The sequence below is a fragment of the Columba livia genome, chromosome 23, assembly GCF_036013475.1.
Source record: "Columba livia isolate bColLiv1 breed racing homer chromosome 23, bColLiv1.pat.W.v2, whole genome shotgun sequence".
Classification (NCBI taxonomy): domain Eukaryota; kingdom Metazoa; phylum Chordata; class Aves; order Columbiformes; family Columbidae; genus Columba; species Columba livia.
Window position 1 is genome coordinate 2,775,354 of NC_088624.1, and position 24,335 is coordinate 2,799,688.

General features: G+C 60.7%; 3 protein-coding genes across 8 annotated transcripts in view; 1 reads left to right on the forward strand and 2 right to left on the reverse strand.

Annotated features, from left to right (window-relative positions):
• Positions 1-1,081: 1,081 nt before the first annotated feature.
• Positions 1,082-9,815, reverse strand: CBX1 (chromobox 1). Its single transcript, XM_065039734.1, has 5 exons — positions 9,598-9,815; positions 4,889-5,064; positions 4,202-4,379; positions 3,461-3,555; positions 1,082-2,591 (listed from the first exon to the last, which is right to left on the reverse strand). Exons 2-5 carry the CDS (start codon positions 5,026-5,028, stop codon positions 2,447-2,449), a joined length of 558 nt encoding a protein of 185 aa, XP_064895806.1. The 5' UTR covers positions 5,029-5,064; positions 9,598-9,815; the 3' UTR covers positions 1,082-2,446.
• A 146-nt stretch (positions 9,816-9,961) lies between these two features.
• On the forward strand, positions 9,962-14,878 carry SNX11 (sorting nexin 11). 5 transcript variants are annotated; one of them, XM_065039731.1, is made up of 7 exons: positions 9,962-10,069; positions 12,400-12,448; positions 12,601-12,687; positions 12,991-13,091; positions 13,312-13,410; positions 13,594-13,803; positions 13,888-14,878. In XM_065039731.1, the coding sequence occupies exons 2-7, from the start codon at positions 12,428-12,430 to the stop codon at positions 14,027-14,029; spliced, it is 660 nt and encodes a 219-aa protein (XP_064895803.1). In that variant the 5' UTR covers positions 9,962-10,069; positions 12,400-12,427; the 3' UTR covers positions 14,030-14,878. The 5 variants fall into 5 exon arrangements, with proteins under 5 accessions (XP_064895803.1, XP_021151259.1, XP_005508285.1 ...); XM_021295584.2 differs by lacking the exon at positions 9,962-10,069 and adding an exon at positions 10,177-10,767; XM_005508228.3 differs by lacking the exon at positions 9,962-10,069 and adding an exon at positions 10,778-11,788.
• Positions 14,879-16,737: 1,859 nt separating this feature from the next.
• Positions 16,738-24,335, reverse strand: part of SKAP1 (src kinase associated phosphoprotein 1) — a 127,825-nt gene continuing 120,227 nt past the window's right edge. For both annotated transcript variants that reach the window (XM_005508283.3, XM_065039728.1), the window contains 2 exons: positions 17,059-17,174; positions 16,738-16,903 (listed from right to left, as the gene is read on the reverse strand). In XM_005508283.3, coding sequence (XP_005508340.2) covers positions 17,073-17,174 — 102 coding nt within the window. In that variant the 3' untranslated portion in view covers positions 16,738-16,903; positions 17,059-17,072. The remainder of the gene's footprint in view (positions 16,904-17,058; positions 17,175-24,335) is intronic.

Consider the following 24,335-nt stretch of genomic DNA (forward strand, 5'->3'; position numbering starts at 1 on the left):
CAAGTTCTTTCCATCACCAGTGGATTCACACCGGGCACTGCAGACCCGGCTCCACCCCGGCTTAGCAGCCCCATTCCCCAGGCTGGGCTCAGCAAAGCTCTGTTCGCATCCAGCCCGGCTCAAGGGCAGGCTCTGACTTTGCCGGGCCTGAGCTGCTGCCAAACGGCTCCAAACTGGGCCAGGCGGGACCCGGGCGCTGCAGAAGGTGCCACAGGCAGCCTGGTGAACAAACCAGGGATGGAGAACAGCTCCTGGGAGCGGATGCGGCAGCAGGAGCCGCGGCCGGTGCTGCGCAGCTGCGCGTAGAAGCGACGCTTTGGGATCCTTTGCTGCAGCTCGGCACTGGATCATCTCTCTATATTTTTTAGCTACAGGTGCCTTTCTCTACAGCTTTTTCCCCCAGTTTCTTGCGCGGTGACCCATCCCGCTCACACGGTGCCACCACCAGTGACAATCTGTCCCAGACCCGGCGCCGGAACCCTCGGAGCCGCAGTCACATACTGGGATGGAGCAACGAGCGTCCCCCAAATCCCGCTACCACCACTGGCCTCCGAGCCCCTGGGAACCGCAGCTCCCAATGGTCCATCAGGTGGATGCTCCCCCTTCCATCTCCCGTGATTAATACGGTTTAGTTGCTGCTGGGGCAGGGCAGACCCCATCAGCCCTGAACAGCCCCCAAAACCTCCCTGCTTGTGGCCGTCACCAAGGCCACCCCCACCAAGCCGCACGTGAGGTCACCTCCGTCCTCAGCCCATCACCGGAGCTTCAAAAACCCACCGGGAAACGTAAACTGACCAAGTCCATCCGGCGTCCAGAGAACTGAAGTAAAAGCCACTTACCCACCCGGGTGCCGGATCGGTGGGACACACGCGCTCCCGGCTCCAGCGGCATCGAAGTCCCAAATCGCAACCGGTCCAGGGGCGAGACTGGACCGGGACCTCCAGCCACTGACCTGTAGGACACTTCTCTTCTCCGGATGGAATTCGGCACAAACCCGAACTCCTCCGGCCCCGCTCTGCGTCCCGCGTCTCGCGCACAACGGGCTGAGGAAGGAGCAAGGTAGGGAAGAAAAAGATCAGCATTATAAATCTAAAATTTTATTGAGACAAAAAACTGACAGAGCTTGGTATGAAGTTAAAATCCAAACACGTACTTTACATTTAAACAACGTTTTCACAGAAACCTAAACACATGCTTTTAAAAAAAACAAACAAAAAGGTTTGTACAATGCAAGTCTAGATACATACCACCCTACACGGAGCTGCCGGGAGTCTGGTGGGCTCAAGACTCCAGACATTAAATAGTTCAGTATTTGTAATAAATCTGATTAAAAAAAACAAAGCTTCAGAAGGTTCAGGGTGACACATGCGGCTCCAGCACCACGTCTGGGCCCCCGCAAACAACCGCTCGGCGTGGGAGAACACGGAGGTGAGTTTTGTGCTGCTGCTGATTTCCTCCCACGACCAAAGGGTTCCCAGCGCTGCTGGTCGGACACTCGGATGAAGGTGAGAAAAGGAACAAGTGGTCACGGGTCTGACCCTCCCCCCCCAATTTTGAGAAATAGCACCTTGTCACGGACAGAAGGTAAAAGGCGATTAAAGGGTCCCCGTGGCTCCCCCCGTACAATGCAATGGCAGGAACCGGCAATCACAAATCTGCATTTTCACAAGTCACCCCCCACCCCCCCCCAAAACTGCCCGTGGGCTCTGGAGGCGCGTGGCTCCGGCGTGGGGACAGTCACAGTCTCAGTCCTGTGTCAGTGTCCCTGTCCCCATCAATACTGGGCTCTTTTTATTTTCCCTTCCTATTTTTTTTCCTCCTATTTTTCTTTTCTGAATTCAGGTTCTAAAAAAGATCTGGAAATGATCCGGAACGTGGTCACCAGACCTCATCGCCCTCCCTCCCCAATTAAACAAGAGACCGATACCCCCACGTCCCACCCCCCAAACCGATACACTAGGAAATAGCAAAAGAAAACAAAACAGAACAAAACAAACCCAACAAAAAAAAAAAAAAACACCCCAAAACAACCCCCCAAACTACACACATGCTACGCTGTGAAAACGCAGAGTTACCGCTATGGGGAAGAGGCTGCGGTTGCTGAGATGGCCCTTAAAGAACAAGCAGCATCCACCCGCACCCCCCAGCGAGTCCTTCATGAAGGGGTTTTGCTGCCTCCCCCGCCAGCTGCAAATCCACAGTCGAAACAAACACCCCAATTCCCCCCCCCCCAACCCCCCTCCCGCCCCCCCCAGCCGAGCTGGGCTGCTTGGGATCGTCCCCAGCGCGGGGCTGCAGAAGCAGCGGAGCAGCCGCGGGCGCAGACGCCAAAGGGGTCTCTCCAAAGGGCATCGTCCCCGCCGGCCGCTCCGCTCCCCGCGCAGCCGCCTCTCGCGCCCACAGTTCCACCTCCACGCCGAGGCCGGTCAGAGCGGGCGCGGGGCGGTTAGTTCTTGTCCTCTTTCTTGTCATCGTCCTCCGAGGGGTAGGAATGCCATGTCAACCGCTCCTCGTAGAAGGAGATCACCACCTGCGGGCACTTGATGTTGGCCTCCTTGGCAGGGACCAGGTCGGCCTCGTCCGAGTTCTTCCTGCGGGCCAGAGCGGGGTGCGAGTTAGGGGCTGCGGGGGGAGGCGGAGAAACGGAGACCGGAGAAAACAGAGGAATCGGCAGGTAAAGAGCATCCCCGAGCTGCCTGCAAACATCTCTTTAGTTTGGAGAAGAGGAGACTAAGGGGGGACCTCATTAATGTTTATAAATATATAAAGGGTGAGTGCCATGAGGATGGAGCCAGGCTCTTCTCGGTGGCAAACAATGATAGGACAAGGGGTAATGGGATCAAGCTGGAACACAAGAGGTTCCGCTTAAATTTGAGAAGAAACTTCTTCATGGTGGGGGTGGCAGAGCCTGGCCCAGGCTGCCCAGGGGGTTGTGGAGTCTCCTTCTGTGCAGACATTCCAACCCGCCTGGACACCTTCCTGTGTAACCTCACCTGGGTGTTCCTGCTCCATGGGGGGATTGCACTGGATGATCTTTTGAGGTCCCTTCCAATCCCAAACATACTGCAATACTGTGAAACAGCCCCTTCCCGAGGGGCTTTGGAGTGGGAGCGCAGGAAAAACTGAGGCGTGAGTTCAGCTCTGGGGTGTCGGGGACAGGGAGAGAATCACAGAATGTTTGGGGTTGGAGGGACCTCTGGAGATCACCCGGCCCAGCCCCTGCTCGAGCTGGGTCACCAGAGCAGCATCCACGCGGGTTTGGAACGTCCCCAGAGAAGGAGACTTGGAAATCAAAGCTGCGGCTCTGCCCCAGCTCTCTGTGCTCCTGAGATGCTGCAAAAGCAAATGGCTCGACATCTGAACGCCACACGATCCCAAGGGCCCCGCCTGCTGGTTTCGCACCCACGTTCACCCCGGCGCGGAGCAAGAGAAGAAGCGGCAGCCGCGAAGCCAGACTCACCACTTCATCAGGAACATCAGCTCCCCGCTGGAATCCGTGGCGCCGATGATTCGCTCCGGCTCAAACCCTCGGGCGAAACCTCGCGGTTTCTCCAACTGAGAACGGACAGATTTCCAGTTTTAGGATGACAGGACGGTCCTGTCTGCGGTCACCGGGACACACCGGTGGCTGTTCAGAAAGGTTCCGTGTGTCTGATGTTTGGACTAAGGTGTTAAAGGCCAGCGGGGCACTGAGAAGCCCCCGAAGTGCCATATCCCAGGGCACGAGGCAGCTCCGGCAGCGGGCAGAGCGCCCTGCGGTGCTGCAGGTGCAGGACCCCATTTCCACAGCCCTGCTGCTCAAACTCTGGTGCTGGCCAAGGCTCAGCAGCTCCCGGGCTGCAAACCAGACCGTGGGGCTTTTCAGCAGCCCCGCTCCCTGAGCAGGACATTGCTCCACCTCCATCCCCTTCCCCAAGGCAGCTGTTTCCCCCCCGTGCGGTTCTTCAGAGACTGGTGCTCTCTACCCTTGTGGTTCAAGAACTGGCCTTTCTGTTTAGGTCTGGTTCTGGACTTGCTTAGGCCCAGCTTAGACCCAGCTCTGGCCTCCTGATGAAAGCTAGGGCTTTTCACCAGCCGGGTTCTCACTGAAGCGCGATCATTCCCCGCTGTGTGGGAGAACAGCCTGACCGAGGTTTTGGAGCTGCTGACATCGCAGCACACGCAGAGGTGGGGAGGCCAGTGCAGAACCCCCCAGACTCACCTCCTCCTTCTTCTTCTTTGGTTTGCTCTCCTCCCCCTTGTCCTCCGTGTCTGACTCCGCTTTGCGTTTGCTCCCCTCGGACTTCTCGCTCTCGTGCGCGGTTTTCTGGGACTGCAGGAACTCGGCGATGAGGTCTGGGCAGTCCAGGTTCTCCTCCGGCTCCCAGGTGTTGTCTTCGCTGCAAGCAAAGGTAACAGCGCAGTTTTACACACACGTTACACACACGGGGGGTTTCACTGCAGCTTTCCCTGCTGAGAAACGCCCTGGACAGCGGGTGAGGCAACGGGGGAGAAGCAGCAGTTTGGATGTGTGACCTCCCCATGGAAAAGGGCCCCCGGTCCAGGCGGGGATGCCAGAGGGCAGGGTGGTTATCTCCCTTCTCAGGACACAAATAGAATTCATTTTCTCCAGCTGTTCGTCCCACACCAGGTTAAAGGGGGGGAAGCCCCCCCAGGGCACCGTGCAGCCTGACTGCGAGTCACAAACACAATTTTCTCACCCAGGCTGGGCTCTCCTGGCCCTGCTCAGAGCTCGAGGTGCTCTGCACTCTTTTTTTATCATCAAAGCCCATTAGCTCCATTTGACAGACAAGCAGCGGCACGAGGAGGCTGAGCCACCCACCTGGGGGGGCTTTGCGAGCCAAAAGCAGCTGAGATGCTCGTGTTGGAGCCCCCAGCACCCACTTACTCTGAGAAGCCTTTCCACTTCAGCAGATACTCCACTTTGCCCTTCACCACTCGCCGATCCAGGACCTTCTCCACCACATACTCCTCCTCCTCTTCCTCTAAGACCTCTTCCACTTTCTTCTTGTTCTGTTTTTTTCCCATTGTGCTGGCCAGTTTTTCAGCTTATGGGCGACGCTGCTAAACAAGGAGAGAGAACCAGAGGTTTGTGTCAAGGTCGGGTTTGCCTCTGCCAGGCGGTGAACACGCTGGACACGCAGAGCACAGCGCTGGAAAACGCTGCTTTGGACAAAACAGGCACGTGCAGAGCAGGGAACACACGAAGAGATGGGCCAGGATGGTCCAGGGAGACAGCGCACCGCTAATATTAAGCAGAAGTTAATAAACAGTTAATCTAAGTTAAATATAAGTCACAGTCCTCAATAGTGCGCTCCCCACATTCACATGGACGCACACTCAGGGCTATTTATCTGTTCAGACAGCCAAAAAGCCCTGCACACCCCCGGCGCTCGCTGGGCAGTGGGAGAAGTGATGCAGGATTTGGGGAACGCTCCGGCCCGACACAGCCAGGGGTACCGGCCCCAAACCCGCGGCATGGCGGGGACGGGGTGGCCCGCGGGGACGGGGTGGCCCGCGGGGACGGGGGCCCTCAGCACAGCTCCGGTCCCGCCGGGGAGGCTGCAGAGGGGAGCGGCTCTGCCAACGCGCGGAACGGAACACTTCAGAGAGCCAAAAACCACAGAGAGGCCCCGCACCCCTGCCAAAACCCCGCTCGGAGCTGGGAAAGCTCTGCGGCCGGGCAGATCCGGGATTGTTCCTGAGGTTCAAGAAAAATACAGATCCCTCCAGTCCCCGACCTCAGCTCCAAACACGCCTGCACCGCCAGCCCAGCGCCCGGAACAGGATGCGCTGGTTTAGTCCAACCAAAGAGGTTCCAAATCTCCTGTTTCTTATCTCTGAGAAGCAGCTGCACCATCACAGAGCCAGCGGCAGAGCTGGCAACCCGGTCTGCCTAAAACCAGCCCTGTACCCCTGACCACCTAAAACCAGCCCTGTACCCCTGACCACCTAAAACCAGCCCTGTACCCCTGACCACCTAAAACCAGCCCTGTACCCGTGACCACCTAAAACCAGCCCTGTACCCCTGACCACCTAAAACCAGCCCTGTACCCCTGACCACCTAAAACCAGCCCTGTACCCCTGACCACCTAAAACCAGCCCTGTACCCCTGACCACCTAAAACCAGCCCTGTACCCCTGACCACCTAAAACCAGCCCTGTACCCCTGACCACCTAAAACCAGCCCTGTACCCCTGACCACCTAAAACCAGCCCTGTACCCCCGCCAGTCTCCAGAGAAGGGGCCGGAGCCGAGCACAGCATGGCAGAGGAGATGCTCAAGAAGGTGCCGTCACAGCCTCAAATAACCAGCACGTAAACTGCGGGATGGGCTGGGGGTGAGATCTGGGGTGCCCCTCGCTTTGCGGAGGTTTCTGGTCAGCGGCAGCCACATGGTTTGAGGTGAGAGCACTGTGGTCATGGCCTGGAGACAGGGTTGTTCTTGAGGCACCCAGAGGTGCTCAGCTGGGTCACGGGGCTGCTCGAGCTGCTTCACAAGGATCAAAGAGCCCAAGGGCTGAGTCTGGCTGGGCCGGGCTCAGAGGGGAACAGCTAAAACCAGAGCTGGGCTGCGGGACGGGGCTGTGGGGAGGGAAAGGGAAAGAAGGAGCCGAGGGACACGGCACAGCGGAGCCCTCGGTTCATTGTGCTGAGTGCTGGGTGGAGGAGACAAAACCCTGAGCCAGGAGCTCTTTGGGCAAGGGGTTGCCAAGGAGGGGACATCCAGAAGCGCCAAGGGGAGGCAGCCCCACCCACAACAGCCCCGCCCCCAGGAGCCCCACCCACAACAACCACACCCCAATTGGCCCTGCCCACAGCAGCCACACCCCCGGCAGCCGCGCCCACAAAAGCGACACCCCCAGCAGCCCCACCCACAACAGCCACACCCCATCAGCCCCGCCCACAACAGCCACACCCCATCAGCCCCGCCCACAACAGCCACACCCCAATTGGCCCTGCCCACAACAGCCACACCCCTGGCAGTCCCGCCCACAACAACCACACCCCAATTGGCCCTGCCCACAGCAGCCACACCCCTGGCAGCCTCGCCCACAACAGCCACACCCCCGGAAGCCCCGCCCACAACAGCCACACCCCAATTGGCACTGCCCACAACAGCCACACCCCTGGCAGCTCCGCCCACAACAGCCACACCCCCGGCAGCTCCGCCCACAACAGCCACACCCCATGGCAGCCCCGCCCACAACAGCCACACCCCTGGCAGCCCCGCCCACAACAGCCACACCCCAATTGGCCCTGCCCACAACAGCCACACCCCTGGCAGCCCCGCCCACAACAGCCACAACCCATTTGGCCCCGCCCACAGCAGCCACACCCCTGGCAGCTCCGCCCACAACAGCCACACCCCCGGCAGCCCCGCCCACAACAGCCACACCCCAATTAGCCCTGCCCACAGCAGCCACACCCCTGGCAGCTCCGCCCACAGCGGCCACACCCCCGGCAGCCCCACCCCCATTTGCCCCGCCTACAAGAGCCCCACCCAGAGGCACTAACACTGCAGCACCCATCACTCCCTGCCCCCCCTGGGTGCTGAGATCTCTGCTGAAAGCTGAACCCCTTTGTGGAGGGGAAAGCAGAACAGAGACCAACAGAACAACTCCTGGTGTGCGGCAGAGGGAAGGAGCCAGGACACACTGACAGCGCTTGGAAAGAATCCCGACTCCGGTGAAAGGCCGGGGAGACAGAACCCAGCACGAAGACGTGGACAAAACCCCAAGGTCTTGGGGCAGGAGCCGGCGCCGGCCGCGCGTTGTGCTGCGGATCAGAGCGAAGCTGGTGCCGGGAGATCTGCAGAGCAGCACCCCGGGGTGAAACCGCTACCGGAGAAATGAAAATACACCCAGCCTGGCTGGGACGCTTGGGAGGAGAAAGTTTAACAATTAAAGCAAGAACAGCCTAAGAAAAATAAAAAAGTGGAGACCCAGAGGTTTAATCTGAGCCCAGACCAGCTCCATTAGCAGCATCTTAAAGGATTAACAGTTCAGCTCAGCTTTAATGAGTTTTTAAACTTAAAACATTTCCTCCTCCTGCCTTTCCCAGACTTGGCTGGGATCACCCGTCTCTTCAAAGACGCCAAGTTTACCCGACACGTGCCAGGGACAGGCAGCAGGCACCGCTCTTTTGAAGTGGGAACAAGCACGGTAAGGCTTCCACTCTCCAGAAACTGCAGAAAACATCTCTGCAAAGCTGGAGTGAAAACTCAAGCCCTTGAACGGCGACCAAACTAAAGAAAAGCCACAACCTTCAAGCCCCAGCCACATCATTTCCAGTTGAATTCACAATCCGCGAGCGAAGGCACCTCTGGGTTTATGCGAAACGCACACGCAGCAAGAGGAACGTCACCTCCCAGCACAGAAAGAGAACCCGGAGTAAGAATTCCCGTCCCGCAGACAAGAATTTGGAGTTTGTTATGTGAAGGCGGACGCAAGTTCTGATCTCCTCCAGATCAGATAAACACCGGTGGAGTCAGAGCGGGGATTTATGTTTAAATCTTTTGTATAAAGCCGAGAAAACATTGCCCCGAGTGCTGCAGGACTCCTGGAACGGCCCCGCGGCAGCTTCCCTGCTGCCCTCGCCGCTGGGGACGCCGCGACTGCCCCGGGGACACGTCCCCGGTGCCCAGGAGCTGTTTGCCAGCGCTCACAGACGCTTTTTTGCGTTATTTCTGAGTGGGGGCGGCGCAGCCACATCTGTTTCTCATCGTTTTCATCACCTGGACCTTGAGCGCTAATAGGAAACCAGACCCTGGTCGCAAACCCGGTGGGGACGGGTGGCTGCAAAGACCCATCACGGGCACTTTCCGCTCACGTGTGTAAGGGATGCTTATGTTTTTTTACAAGAATAAAAATATTTCAAAGATAGAGCCTGTAATTATTCAGCCAGAAATCCCTTTTATGCTTTGATCTCTGGGTTTATGGGGACAACACACGCACTCGCTGCTTCCAAAGGGATCAACGCCAGGGCCGTGATGCGCCCCTGCGCCCCGCCGGGGTGTCCCCAGGGGAGCCCCCCCTCGCTCCAGCCCGCGGAGCCGCTTCCCGCTCTTTCTCCCCGCCAAAACTCGTCACTCGTCCCCTCCCCGCTCCCGGATGCTCCTCCCCCGCTCCCCCCGGGGGCTCCACCAGCGCCTTTTTAAACCATCCCAATGCCGCCCCCCCAGCGGGGTCCCCGCTCCGGCCGCTCCCCCCGTGCTCCCCGCACGCCCCAGACACGTCTTCCCGCTCTGCCCCAGGCCCCCCAGCCCGGGCCCCCCTCAGCTCTCCCGATCCCCCCTCAGCTCTCCCGATCCCCCAGGGGCCCAGATTTGTCCGCAGCTTCTCCCCCCCCGCCCCGCGGCCCCTTCTGGGGACCCGGTCCTGCCAGCACATCCCCCCCAATGCCGATTTTCCCAGCGCCTCCCCTGCAACACGCCCCCCACCCAAACACCCGTAACACCCCCACTAACCCCCCCATCCCATCCCCCCCCATCCCACCCCATCCCATCCCCCCGCCCGCGGCCTCACCGCCCTCAGCGCCACCTCCCGCAGCGACCCCCCCAGTCCCGCCCAGCCCCGCTCCCCGCCGCCCCCGCTCACCTTGCACAGCCCCGCCAACGGTTCCCGAGGGGAAGGGGCCTGCGGGGTCGGGTGCCGCCCGGGCCTGGCCGCGCTCCGTCCGCCTCCCTCGAACAAAAGAGCCCGGCCAGCCCCGCTGCCCGCCGCCCGCTCCGCGCATGCGCCGCCCGCCGCGGGGCACGCTGGGGCTCGTAGTCCTCCCGCCGCGGGGCACGCTGGGAGTTGTAGTCCTCCGCTCCGCTGCCGCCGCCCGCCGGCCCCGGCGCGGTTCCCCCGGTTGGGCTCAGACGCGCCTCTCCGGCGGGGCCGCGCGGCGGCGGGTCCGGTCGGATCCCCAGGGAGGCCGCGCGGAGCTGAAGCGCTTAGGCCGCGGCCGCTGCCCGGGGAGACTACAACTCCCAGCGTGCCCCGCGCCGGAACAGGAAGCACCGCCTCCTCCGTGAGGCCTCCGCGCCGCCGCGCTGCTTAAAGGGGCCGCGGCCTTCGGGAGGAGGTGAGGGTGCCCTGGGCGGGGGGGCTGTTTGGGGTCGGGGGTCTCTCGGTGCGGAGCCCCCGCGGAGGCGGGCGGGGGATCCCCGGGGAGGCAGCGCTGGGCCCTGGCGGGAGATCCGGGGCCTGCTCGGGGCGGGGCTGGGCCGGGCCCGGGGCGGCGGGGCCGGGTTGGGCCTTCCCGCCGCGGCGGGGCCGCTCTCGGCGGGGCTGGGCCGACCCCGCGGGGACCAGACCGGCCCGGCCCGGCCCCTGGGAGCGGTGGCGGCTGCTGCGGGGCCTGGCCTGGGCCTAGCGCCGGCGCTGCGGGGCCGCGGGTGGCTCCGGAGCGCGGTGACATGATCGCGGTGCCGTTCACGGGGCGGGTGACCCCCGGGGTGGCCCCGATCTGGGGTGTCCCTGGGGCTGGGGGGGAACAACCTCCGCGCCCGCCCGGTGCCGGCGGGGCAGCTCAGCCCGGGCCTGGCGAGCAAGAGCAGAAACTAACGGGGCTCGCTCCCGTTGTTCCTCGAGCCCCGGTTCCCGTGTGCGGCCCGGGGTCACCTGGAGCGGTGACGGGCGTCAGAGCTCAGCCTGGGGCTGGTTTAACTGTCCCGGGTGTGTGCCGGGGAAGCGTTCAGCGCAGTCCTGCCGTGCCGAGGGGCTGAGACGCTGCTGAGGACGCGTCCGAGTCAGCAAAGAGGGTCAAAGGCAGCAGGAGAGGTAAAACCATCGCCTTCCCCATCAGTGGGGTGGGCACAGGGAGGCGAATCCACCTGGTGCCCGGTGGGAGCGCGTCTGCGGCTCCTCCAGCGCCCAAACCCGCGTGTCCCGGGCGGGCGAGCGGCGTCAGGCTCCGGGGACGCGGACACGGGACGTCCCGGTGCCGCTGCCACCGCGTCCTTCCAGCTGGGACACAGCGACAGCCCTGGGAACACCGCAGTGCAAGTGGGAGGAAGATGAAACCAACCCACGTATCCCAGGGCCTCTTAAACCGAAGCTTTAGGCAAAAGCCCTGCAAGAGGATTTGGCGTAACTGCTTAAAGCTAATTCAGAGCTGCCTTCTCCGTTGGGTTTAAGTTGATTTGTCAAGATGAGATCAATTAACGCCAAATAAAGCGGAAATGAGATTATGTGTTTCTCGGTACAGCTCTGGATGGAAGTGCAGGTGAAAGATGCTCGGGCTCTGATCTCGGTTCCCCGCAGCCCGTTCTCCTCCTCCCTGGCTGTCCAGAGCCGTCTCTGCTCTTCGAGCACCCTGGGAAATTAAATTCATGTTCCTGGCAACCCTCTGCTGTTCCATTAGGCAGTTTCTCAGTCTCCCTCTTCTCCCTCCTGCATTTTTAATCTCGGATGAGCTGTTGTGCAGAGCCAGAAGCTCTAAAAGCAACAGAGGGGATGGCAGCAACGTCCCCGGGGGGGCGAGGAACACGATGGTGAAGTTCTGGTGCTGAACTGGCTGAGCCCCCAGCGCGGGGGAGGATCGGGGCCGAGCAAAGCGACCCGTGTCACGTCCTGTTCCTTCTCTCCCCTCCCTAGGGGAGGAATCACGTGTGCGAAAGCGTGGAGGGTTTATTTGGGGTGTTCCCCTCGCCCTCCCCCTTGCAGCTCCAATTGGAAGCAGCAGCGGCCTGACCCAGCGGGAGCTGCGGTGCTGGGAGACGTCTGGGAGCAGGGCCTGGATCTCTCGCTGTCTATCCCGAAACTCCTCTCCGCTTCTTTTAACGCTTTCCATGCTCTCCAGGTGGAATTGGGTGGCTGAAGTTTGGCAGAAAATACCCTCAAACCGGTGGAGCCGGATTTTTAAAGCGCCGTTTATGGCTCAACCCCTCCCCTTGTCCCAGCTAAAATTAGCTCTGTCTCCAGCAGCGCTTCGCTTCACATCTGAGCTTATAAACACAGGCCGGGTTTCCAGCGCTGCCTGGCACTTGGCAGCTCTCGTGGCCTAAAAGGCAAAACTCCAGGAGCGGGGACAGGTGAAGCGTCGCTTGGCTCTGCCATGGGGAGCCGTGTCCCTCGGGAGCTGGGACGGGACGTCCTGTGCTCTTGGTTCATCCCAGAGGCTTCAAAACCTCTGCAAATAATCCCACAGAGGAGGTGAAACCCAGAGATGGGACACACTTGGTCTTGCAGCTCCCCCTGACGAGTGTTCCTGGTCTGTGTCTGTGTCCCGGGGACTCTGAGGGGTTTCCCTGCCTGGACTGTGTGTTTTATTGGTGTAGGGGGGTTTATCTCGCTGTCCCCTTCCCCCCAAGCCCTGGCACAGTGTCCATGGCGTGGTTGCACAACGGGAATTACTGCAGGAGCACGTAATGGTGCAGCAAAGTCTTACTAAATCCTCTTTTCTCTGTACAGATGTTTCCCGCTGGGCTCTGGCTCTAGGATGTTGGAGAACCAAGAGGAAGTAAGAACCTTTCTGATGGGGGTCTGTCCGTTTGTCCGATCCTGGCTGGGGTGTGGGTCTCTGAGCGCTGTGTCGAGGGTGGGGGTGCTGGGCGCCGGGCAGGGTCCATGGGGCAGGCGGGGATGGGCGCTCAGGTGCTGTTTGTGCCACAGGAGCTGACCACAGTGCGTGTCCAGGACCCCCGCGTGCAGAACGAGGGCTCCTGGAACTCCTATGTGGACTATAAGATCTTCCTGCACGTGAGTTGGGGAGCGGGATGAGCTGCGGGTGCGGTCGTGCCGTACGGGAGCAGCGGTCCAGCCCTGAGCAGGGATGGAAGGAGCCGTGACAGCCCCCAGCAGCCCCGTCCCCCGCTCTGCGCTGTCTCTGTGAAGATCTGAGACGCAGCTTCTCCCCTGGAGAAGTTTTCTGTGCACTTTCAGCTCCCCAAAGCCCAGCAGGTTACGGGGATCCCTTCATCGCAGCTCAGGCGGGATCCTGCCCTCCTCTCCCTTGCTGCCCCTCAATCCCCTGGGTTATTTCCATGGTGGGTTATTTTGCAGACCAACAGCAAGGCCTTTACTGCCAAGACTTCATGCGTGCGGCGCCGGTACCGTGAGTTCGTGTGGCTGAGGCGGCAGCTCCAGAAGAACGCTGGCTTGGTGTAAGTGTGCCCCGCGCTCCCTGCCAGACGCTGCTTCCCCTTCCCTGTGAGAGCCACGTGAACTGGGAACAGACGTGGACAGAAACCCCAGACACCAATACGGGGTCTCTGAGCTCCTGGGACCCAGGTCTGTGCAAAGTGGGGTCCCGGTTGCTGCTGCCGCGGTGTCCCCGAGCTCTGGCGCTGCCCCTGAGCCGCCCCCTCTGCCCTGTGCCTGCAGGCCTGTCCCGGAGCTGCCCGGGAAATCCACCTTCTTCGTGGGCAGCACGGATGAGTTCGTCGAGAAGCGCAGACAGGGCCTGCAGCAGTTCCTGGAGAAGTGAGTGAAGCTCCTGCGGGTGCTGAGTGCTGGGTGGGGGGAGAGGACACGCTGCTCGCGTTGTGCTGAGATGGTGGCTGTGAGGTGGCGATGGGGCTGTCCATGGCGGCGCGGGGCACACGAGCCGCCAGCAGGGCAGAGCTCAGCGTGCTCCGGCCTCACTCCTCCTCTCTCCCTGTGCAGGGTGGTGCAGAACGTCGTCCTTCTCTCCGACAGCCGCCTGCACCTTTTCCTGCAGAGCCAGCTCTCGGTGCCCGAGATCGAGGCGTGCGTGCAGGGCCAGGGCTCGCGGACGGTGACCGACGCCATCCTGCACTACGCCATGTCCAACTGCGGCTGGGCGCAGGAGGAGCAGAGCCGCCCCGCGCTGCTGCCGGGGGACCCGCGCCCCGGGTAACGCCAGCGGGGAAGGACGGGGCTGGGGTCCCGCGCTGTCCCCGGGTCCGGTCTCCGCTCTGACCCGTCCTTTCGTTTCAGCTGCGCCGGCCCGGGGAACCCGCAGGGGCTGAGCTGCCTGCAGACCTTCCCGCACTGGAGCGACTTTGGGATGGATGACGCGCACTCGGACAGTCCGGAGGAGCCCGCGGAGCCCCCGGGCGGGCAGCGGGAGCCGCAGTGACGCTCTGGGGACATCGCCTGCCCTCCCTAGCGCCCGCAGGCCTCGCTGGAAGAGGGACCACTGCTGTCCAGGCTGGTGGGACTGGGGCTGCACTGGGAGCACAGCCGTGTCCCTGGCTCTGCGGTGTCTGGGGCTCACATGCTCTCTCCCTGCTGACTCTCGCCTGTCCCCATGTCCCAGGCAGTGTGTTCGTGTCACTCTCCTCTTTGGAGAAGGGATCTAGTGGTTAGTGAAACCCGCGTTTGTTGTTCCCATGGCCTTTGCTCTCTGCAGCAGCAGCAGCGGGGCTGAACTGGGCGGCAGTGCCAGCGCAGCACTGTGTCCCCAGCCCGGGGGGGATGGTGGCACCTCCAGCACGGCGGAGCAGGGGCTGGCCACTGCTCAGCATGTCCCTTTAGTGTCCCCCTTGCTGCTGCAGGCAGGGGAGGCTGCATTTCCCTAGTACCAGGTGCATTGTACAGCTCCTGGTGGGGGGGTCTCAGCTGCGTGGAGCCCACACATGGGGGCAGATCCCACAGCTGAGGCCTCCTGGCACAACTCATCCCACAGCTGGGACGGATGGGAACGAGCTTCCCTGGGGAGCACAGGAGAGGGGGGACAGTTTTTCTCCCCAGCACTTTTGAGGTGATGGGTTCCTTCCCCGTGCACCCATTGCCCTGCACTGGGGGGCTGGGGGGTCTCGTTTGCTCCGAGAGCAGGAGCACGGAGCTGCCACGGGGTCGGTGTCCAGCAGTGCCGGTTGCTCCCGGTGCCGCTCCTTGCGCTCTCCCGCACCTTTTCCTCCCCCCTCGGCACTGGTGACGGCAAAGCCGACGTGCTCTGACTCGAAATAAAAATGAAGTAGAAGAAGAGACTCGACCGGTCGCTGGCAACGCACGTCCTCGCTGCGGGGGCGGAGGGAGCTGAGTGGCGGCCCAGCTAATTGCAGAGAAATGGCTTTTGGGGAAAAAAGGGTTGTTGCACCTCTGGCTGTGGGGCTGGAGCTGCTGGAACCAGCACAGAGGTTCCCCAGGGGGACCCAGCACGGGGGTGGCAGGGGACATGCAGGGCAGGGCATCCCACCTTGGCCCTGAAGCGAGTTTTGCGGTGCTGGGTCTGGCTGAGGGGCGTCCAGGACCCGTGCAGGGGTCAGGACTCATTGGGGAGGGGGCGGGAGGGCTGGAAACCCATCGAGGCGCATCCAAAATGTCAAGAGAAGTTCATGGCAAAGGCTGGCAGCTGCCGGCGCGCTGGAGCGCCGCTGCCATTGGCTGCCCCCCCTCATGCATATTCATACGTATTCATGAGTGTGCGGCTCCAAACGGTGCAGCTGTGAGCCCAGCTGTGCTCAGGACCCGCTGCTGCGCCCACGCGTGTCCTCGCCCACGGCCGGGCTGTATCCTCCCCCAGGCCCCCGGCACGGTTTTCCCCACCAGCTCAGCCTGGCACCGCCGTGGCCTTCGCTCGGTGCCGTGCCAGGAGCTGCTCTCGGAGGGGGGTTTGGCTGTGCCCCCCTCCTGCCCACGGTGCCCGACCTCCCCCTCGGCCCCGCTGCTGGCGGCGGGTCAGAGCCTGGCAGAGATTGTCTTTAGTGGCGTTGATCAGCTTTGCAAAGCTGTCGGGAAAACTGACTCAGAGGCAGATCTGGCCATGGCGGGGGACACAGCCCTGCTCAGGGAGCAGAGCATCTGTGTCCCCCAGGGCTGCAGACAGACCCCCCCGGGGGGCACAGCACTGGGCTTTGCTGCAGAGGCTGGGGGAAATGGCCCTGGGGGTGACGGTCCCCTCTGTCACACGGGGCTGGCTCAGGCTGCAGGCGAGCGGCATGTGGGGGGGTCACGGTGACTCAGCTCTGGGCATGGAGCCACAACCCTGTCACCCGCGTGGGGCCAGGGACACAGTGGGCACATCTCCCTCCTCCCACCACCTGCCAGAAAAAACGCCTGGCTGCCTGGGAGGGGGCCGGGATCCCCGACAGCGCATCCCACCCCCGGGGTGCAAAACCAGCCCCGGCTGGGCCAGAGCTCCCGGGAACGGTGCTGGAGGGACAGACACGGGCCCCACAGCTGCCCCCAAATGAGCTGGTGCTTGTGAGATACTCGTGGATGGGGAAATGGAGATGGGGGGCAGGAAGGGGGGGAGATTCTCTCTGTGGGTGCACAGATCCCAGCCCCCTCCGTCACCAGGGGGATTTGAGCCAGGCTTGTGCCAGGCCAAGCCGAGCTCTGGGCACCCCAAACTACCCTTGCACCCCAAAGCCATGCCGGGCAGAGGGGGCATCAAGGCGGTGGGCACCGGGACAGGTTTGGCTGCTTCCCCACAGCCCTCCCAAGCCTCTGGGGCCCTGGGGGGGCCTCCCCAGTTGTGCTCGGCTGCCAAACATCTGTCCAGCTGTGCGAGGGAGCAGCCATTCACCACCGCTGGGGCTCACCCCGCGGGTGATGCTCCCGGTTTGGCACTGGCTGGGGCTGGGGGGGCCGGGGGCTGCTTGGGGGCACCCAGGTGGTTGGGCCCCCCCGGGCCTGCTGCAGCCAGCAGGTTCTTACCACCATCTAGTGGCTCCTCAGCCAAGTGCGAGAGGAGGAGGATGATGCGCTGATTTAATCCTCAGCCATAGGCTGGGCTAGGGCTGGACCCGGGAGGGCTCTGGGGGCGCTCAGATCTGGGGGGCTGCAGTGGGGGGCAGCACCCAGCTCCAGACCGGCAATGAAGTCTGGAGCAGCCAAACACAGAGAGGAAAATGGTTTTATTGGGGGCTGCCACCCCCCTGGCACAGCCGGGCGATGGGACGCGGGGCTCTTCCTACGGTGGGTGCCTGTAGCTGGCGGGCCGGTGCGGGGGCCAGTGTCGCTGGTGTCTCAGCACGGCCAGGGACAGAGGAGCACCCGGATTCACCTGCTCCCGTGTAAAACAGAGGCCAAGAGATGGAGCCAAAGCTGGTGCTCAAGGCTGGGCCCCCCGGCGATGCTGGGGCACCCCAGGACCACAGCCGCCCCAGCGCCCACCTCCCGGCCCCTCCCCAGCGGGTGCCCCCGGGTACCAGCTCTCACCGGGGCCGCGGTGCTCATCGCTCCTCCAGCTCATAGGCAGGTGCCAGGTAATCCCTGGGGACGATCCCCACGGTGCTGTCGAGCTCCCCGACCCACCAGCCGTACACGTTGTACTCCTGGGGACACACAGCGGGGGACACGGCGTCAGCGCTGGGACAGGGGACGCAGCTCAGGTCCCTTTGGCACCTGGATCTGCAGAGAGCAGCCCCCAACGTCCCACCAGGAAACCACCCCGTCCCACCTTCCCCCTTGCAAACCCTCCTGTCCTCCCTCACTCCCTGGGACAGGGTTTGGGGCTTGCTTGGAAACTCCACATTTAGTTCACACCTTGATGTTTTGGGGAACTTTAGTGAGAGACAAACCTGGGATGGCCCAGGCCCCATCCAGGTGCATCATGCCAAGTTACACCCCCCCCCCCAATTTATCTCTGATTTCCCCTTGACCACAGATATTGGAGGCAAATAATAACAGAGAAAACCTCCATCGCTCTGTGCGTGCAAGAGCAGTTAACACAAGAAGTTGGCCATCAAATTAGATCATTTTCTTTTTAAAGGAGGAGCTAAAGGTGGGGGGTTCAGCCTGGCTTGGGGGGTTCAGTGTGTCCCCAGCGGTGGGGAAAGGGCTTTGCTTGTGAGAGTCCCCAGGGACAGGGAGGAAAAATCCGGCTGCAAAACCAGAAGGAAAGAATTGGGGTTTATTTGCTGTAGGTTGGAGACCCGTGGGGAGAGGGGCCGAGCTGCACCCCGGGCACCATGGGGACCCCGCTCCCCCCACTCGGCTGCAGCCCCACACTATGAGGTATTTTAAAATAATTTCTGCTTTGATGAATTGCCGGGTAGCCCACGATTGCTCATAATCAAAGGGAGGCAAATGCAAATGAGAGCCAGCCGAGAACTCGCGGCACTGAGCGTTTATTTCACCGCGCGGTGCCAAAAAGAATTAAAACAACATTAAACTCCCGGCAATAATGTTTAAGTCCTCGTTTCCAAGTGCCAAATTGCACCACTCTGGATCATACAGATGTTCGTTAATTATGCTAATTTTTATTAAACTATTAAAACGAGGAGAGCACTGGCACAGCGAGGCAGAGCCCAGTGCAGGGTGAACTCTGCTCCCGTCTGGAGGTGCTAATTTCCATCTCGCTAACGGGCTGACGCGTGGTACCGGCGTTTGGAGGGGGACGAGGAGGAGGAGGAGGACGGTTCTGCTGGAATCTACCTAATTACACACTAATGGGGCCTCTGTGCTCAGTACCTGCCTGGACTGGGTTGTTGAGGGAGGGGGGGAAGTAATTTAGCTGAGACTTTACAGAAGGGACTGGAAACCCACTAATTGGGAAGATAATTGTTCCAGCGAGGTCGGGGGGCCCTGGGCAGCATTGGGAGAGGGGAGTGGGATGTTCTGCTCCCTCCACCCGCTCAACCTCCAGTGGGAGCCCATGGAGGCAGCACCCATGGGTGCTGGTGCCGCACTGGGAGCCCCTGGGTACCCCGGCAGAGTGGAGGCTGGGAAACTGGAACCCAGTGCCCTTTCCAGGCTGGCAGGTCATGGGGAGCTGGATGTGGGGCTCATTCCACCCCCCAGTAGCCACCCCCCTATCCACCCATCCTCTACACAGCCAAGATGGCCTCGTTCCCCCCCAAAATGCTGAGATTTCCTCCCAGAAGGAAGAAAACCCCTCAAAGCTTCTCCACATTCCACTCCCGAGATGCCGGTGCCAAGCGAAGCCGGAGCAGACGCTCGTTCCCATAATCATCCACAATCGGGGCTTTTATGGCAGGTTGGTGCACGGAGCCATAAAAGGCTTTATGCTGCTTGTCTCCAGTGAGAAGGAGAAGAGGGTAAAAGAAACAAGATGACAACCACAACCCCACAATCCCTGCCCCGCACGGCGGCTCCTCCAGCATCCCCGCCTCATGGGACCCTCAATGTGCAGCCGCATCTTTCCCACCTCCATGAGATCAGAGTGTCCCATCCAACACCCCTCCCGCCCCTCGCCCCGGCTCTGTCCCCGCACCGGCTGCCGCGGGGATGATATTTACTCCCCAGCCCTCCTCGCCACCGCGCTCCTCCGCCAGCCCTCGTAAACAAGCCCATCGGGCTCGGGGAAGGCCATTAATCACCCCCCTTCGCACAGAAGATCAATGACGCTTTGATGGATGCCGAAGGAAAAGCCAATCAGTCAGGGACTTATCGGTTTATGATTGCTCGGCCCCATTATTAGTGCTTGTGTGTCATACATTATTGTTAGGAAAATGGAGGGATCTAATTCATAGATGAGGTATCGCGGGCGTGCGAGGGGTCGGCTGACACCGGGGAATTTTATACCGGGTCAGCCATACATCTATTTACCTCAAAAACCGGCTCAGAGCCGCAGCAAGCTCAGAAATGGAGAGGCTACCTGTCCTTGGGGGATTCGGAGCCGGCGGTAGCTGCGGGATGCAGCTGGGAACGCTGTTTCCTTGGATCATCACCCACAGAGCACACAGAGGAGGAATTTGGGTGATGCTCACCCTTTGCTTCAGCCCATGGCCCCCCCACCATGCTGCTCTTTTGTAGGGTAAATCCCTACAAAAATAAACGACTCCCACTTGCTTCTAATGATTCAGTTCGCAAGGAGCTGAGGACAAGCAGCTGGGGCATCGCTCTGTCCCCTTGTCCTGTCTGCAGCACCTGCTCCAGCACCACCTGCAGTGTCCGTGGTGTCCCATCCCAGCAGGGTCCGGGTGTCCCATCCCATGGGGGTCCCTGGGTCCCATCCTACGGGGTGTCCATGTCCCAGCCCAGGAGGAAGAAGCCACTGGAGTCGAGGGGCTCAGAGTGAGCGGTACCGGGGGCTGGGGGTGAGGAAGGTGATGGTCCAGCTGGGCAGGCCCTGCAGAAATGTCCCCCAGGCCCCGGGCGGCACGTGGGCAGGTGTGGTGAGGACACCGCTGCGGCTCCTCCTGAGACGAGTCCTCAGGCTGCCCGCGGGGACAGCAGCCCGAGCCAGTTCAGCATTTAGCCCGTTGGCCGTTTCTCACTGAAAACAACCACCCACCACCCCACCGAGAGAGGTGGCACCGCAGACCACGGCGAGGAGGACAAGCCAACCCCCAGCACACCACGGTGCCACGACCCAGCTTGGGGTGTCACCACGGCTGGGGCGGGATGGACACTGTCCCTTTGGGTGCCCCAGGGAGGACACAGCAGCGGGGGGACAGCAGAGGGGACACAAGCCGGGCAGACAGACGGCGCTGCCGGGTCCCCGTGCAGCTGGGGCTGTGCTGGGGGACAATAGCGGCGGCAGCATCGGATCCGTGGCGCTGATGGGATCGGGAGCCCGTGCGAAACTGCCGTATTAATATTTATTCCACCAAGCGCGCGGCTCCCGGCTCCGCGCGGCTCTGACCGCAGTACCAACCCTCAGGCACCGCAAACACAATTTGAAAACAATGTGACGGAAATGTTTAATCTGCTCAGCCCATCTGTGCTGCGTATTTCTCCAGATCTCCCTGAGAGAGGCGCCTTCGAATCTCCACATTGCCTTTAATATTCTCCTAAATCACCTCCCCACTGCACTTCAAGGGCCATTGCTACAATATCACAGGTTCATCGAGAGTGCACGGGAGAAGGGGGGTGCAGGGAAGGGAGGGTGAGGGACGGGGGTGTCGGCTGGGATATTTTTTATTTTAAAATATTTCCCAGGGATGGTGTTCCTGTGCCCCTCGGACAGGCAGGAGAGAGGAGAAAGAAAAAGAGGAGGGGGGGGAAATAAGAGGGAAGTTATTGTGCTGTTGCTGGGAGGCGATTAGCGAGGCTGTTTAGAAGCAAACAGGCTGGAATGGAGCAAAAATCATTTCCAAAGAATCGCTTTTATTAATCTCCTTCCTCGGCCGCTCGCTTTCATGTGCGGCTGCCGTTATTCCTCTCTCCGGAGGCTCCATCCTGCTCTGAGCTCCATGTGCAAAACGGGTGCAGATGCTCAGGGAGGGGACACCCCGGGGGGCTGGATGGGCCCAGCACTCCTTGGTCCCCCCACCCTGGCACAGCCGCGACCTATGGCCAAGATACTCCAGCTCAGGTGCATCACCCTTCTCTGCCTCAGTTTCCCTATCGCACCAAGACTGATCCCTCCTTGTGGCTTTTAAAGGGGCTGATAAAAAGGACAGGGACAGAGTTTTGAGCAGGGCTTGATGCGACTGGACAAGCGGCAATGGTTTTAAACTAAAGGAGAGGATATTCAGGCCGGATATAAGGAAATTGTTGGCCCTGAGGGTGGTGAGACCCTGGCCCGGGTACCCAGAGAGGTGGTAGATGAACCATCCCTGGAGACATCCCAGGCCAGGCTGGACGGGGCTCTGAGCAACCTGAGCTGGTGAAGATGTCCCTGCCCATGGCAGGGGGGCACTGGGGGACCTGGGAAGGTCCCTCCAACCAAAACCATCCTGTGATTCTAGTGATTCGAGTGGGGGGGACCGGGGGTTGCGCGGGGTCCAGGGGGCGTGCGGGATGCAGGGGGTGCGGTTGGGGGGGTGAGTTCACAGGGGGGGCTGGTTGCCAGGGAATGCAGGATGTGGGGGGTGCAGATATGGGGGCTGTGGGCTCAGGGGATGTGTTTACAGTGGGGTGTGGGATGCAGGGGGTGCGCTTGTGGGGGGTGTGAGCCCTGCCTGGGGGTGTGTTTACAGTGGGGTGCAGGATGTGGGGGTTGTGAGCCCAGGGGTGCGTTTACAGGGGGTGCATTTGTGGGTTGCAGCTGTGGGATGTGTGAGCCCGGGGGTGTGTTTAGAGTGGGGTGTGGGATGCAGGGGGTGCGCTTGTGGGGGGTATGAGCCCTAGGGGTGTGTTTAGAGTGGGGTGCAGGATGCGGGGGGTGCGCTTGTGGGGGGTGTGAGCCCTAGGGGTGTGTTTACAGTGGGGTGCAGGATGCGGGGGGTGCAGTTGTGGGGGGTATGAGCCCTAGGGGTGTGTTTACAGTGGGGTGCAGGATGCGGGGGGTGCAGTTGTGGGGGGTGTGAGCCCTAGGGGTGTGTTTACAGTGGGGTGCAGGATGCAGGGGGTGCGCTTGCGGGGGGTGTGAGCCCGGGGGTGCATTGCGGGTTGCGGTGGGGCCGCGGGCCGGGCCGGGGGCCGGGGCAGCATCCCCGCGTTGCCATGGCAGCCGTGCCGGCTCCGCTCCCGCATCCCCGGGGGCCGCGCAGCCGGATCCACCTGCTCCTTCCCGACCCTCCGCGGGGTCATCGTCAGGTCGGCAGAATAAATGAACGCGAGCACTAATGATGTGTTTGCTGGCTGTTTATGCTCTCTGTGTGTCAGGGGCACTCACATTTAGAGAGCTCATTATGGCTGCAATTAGACTGCACCATTGCTAGATATTTAACTCCTTTTTCTTTTAAATTAGCATTTTAATAACGTGCTTTGAGCAGGGGAAACAAAATGACCATTTTTCACGGACAAACTTCCTAGCTGTAGGTGCAACTTTAATGGCAAAGTTGCAAGGGAGGTAAAATAAGATGAGGCCTGTTCTCTTCCCACCTCTCCCTGCCCTCTCCCCCTCCTGCCACCGGGAAGGGGGAAAAAAAGAAGGGAGAGATTTTTATTTGCTTTATCGCACACTCCATTTCCTAAATTTGTTCTGCAGCCAATTATTTTCGCCTTTAAAGTCCTGAACGCTCACGCCTGATGAAAATGAGCAGCCATCTGAGTTAAACTCTGCCTGTGACCTGTGAAGAGGGCTGGAGATAATTGCGGACATGTGTGTGTGTGTGCACACGCGTGTGCGAGGAACCATCGAACCGTCCGTCCCCAGTCCCCGAGCTGCGAGCGGGGGCCGGAGGGTGTGATGGGAGCAGCCAGGGCTGATTACACCATGGGTATCATCAAAATATCCTCACACAGTAACCCCCAGGGCCACTTCCCTGCAAAGGTCACCGCAATTATTTATGTCCCCTTCGTTCATAACTCTTCGGCTGGGCTGGAGCGGGGGCGGCAGAGGGGACGAGGCGACAGCCGAGGGGACGTGGCGAAGGCGACGGCTCCGTGAATTCACTGGGAACTCGCACAAACACCCGTTTTCTTCACACCCGCTCCCCAAAGCCCAACACCCGCCAGCCCCACAGTCACCGCTTCGTTCCTCCAGAAGGATTTATGCTCCTGATGAATTGATGACCCTAAACCACCCATCTTCCCCCTGAGATCGCTACAAGGGCCGTGGGGAGGGGGCGAGGGACCCCCGGGCTGGGTGAACCCACTGCTGCGGGGCTGGGACGAGGACCTGAGCAGGGACGGGTGGGTGTCCCCTCTGCCCCAGCCCCTGTCCCAGCCCCAGACACCCCAGCTCGGGAGCAGGAGCCACAGCCAGGCCCCCCAGACCCCGCCATGCAGCTGAAATCGCTCCAAGGGTCCCAGAGGCGCGGGAAGCGGCGCAGGGAAGGGCAGCAGGGGCGGCAGAGCCGCAGCCGTCGCCACAACGATGCCTGAAACGTTTCCTCCTTCGCATCCGCTCAGCTGCACCTCAGCCGCCGCCGTTTCATAAATACAACCCGGGTAGCGCAGGCTATAATTTGGTGATAGCTACCCCAGGACATATCTAGATACACTTCTGTTATTTTAATTAAATACTGCATTATGGTTTGTGACAACTTCATCGCTATAGAGTAAATGAATTTGGAATTAAAGTCTTACTTAGGCATTTCACTACTTCCCCCCCCCTCCCCTCCGTGCTACAAAGCAAAAGGCTATAAAATCAAGATGTTTGTTCATTTACAGATGGAGCAGCTTGGAAAAGGGGAAAAAAAAAAGGAGAAAAGGCGAGACGGTGCAGAAACGAGTGCGGAACGTCGGTGGCTTGTGAGCACCCGCAGGTGGAGCAGAGCACTAATGAGCATGTGAATATTAATTGTGTGCGGTACCGTTATGCTCCGCTCCCTGAACCCCCTTTCCCGGCCCTGGGATTTCTGTCTTGTCCGTGATTTTAACTGCAGGGAGAACGAAGCGCTGGAAGTTTGAGACCTTTGGGAATTCGGCCCTTGGGTGGACACGGCGGCCGGAGAGGCCGAGTTATGGCAAAGGGAAACTTTATGCCCAGGCCTGGGAGTTTCAATTCCATCCATCTATTAACTCGTCTCTAATGAAACTAGACCGTACGTGACATTTTGCAATATAACTGCTTTAAATGTTACCACATCAATTGGTTTAAATGTTACCCGCGCCTCATGAACCGAGAGATGGTTTTATAATTATCTCCGTCTCTCTCTAACGAACAAAGATTTCTCCAGTCTGCTGGTGTTTGACAT

Bases quoted from the DNA above. Each gene is read 5' to 3' on its own strand.
- CBX1 (XM_065039734.1), bottom strand. From the start codon at position 5,028: ATGGGAAAAAAACAGAACAAGAAGAAAGTGGAAGAGGTCTTAGAGGAA. The intron at 4,380-4,888 runs GTAAGTGGGTGC...CTTTGCTTGCAG, and splicing joins AAGTGGAAAGGCTTCTCAGA to CGAAGACAACACCTGGGAGC. The intron at 2,592-3,460 runs GTGAGTCTGGCT...TCTGGCCCGCAG, and splicing joins CTGATGTTCCTGATGAAGTG to GAAGAACTCGGACGAGGCCG.
- SNX11 (XM_005508228.3), top strand. The intron at 12,449-12,600 runs GTAAGAACCTTT...TTTGTGCCACAG, and splicing joins TGTTGGAGAACCAAGAGGAA to GAGCTGACCACAGTGCGTGT. The intron at 13,092-13,311 runs GTAAGTGTGCCC...CTGTGCCTGCAG, and splicing joins CAGAAGAACGCTGGCTTGGT to GCCTGTCCCGGAGCTGCCCG.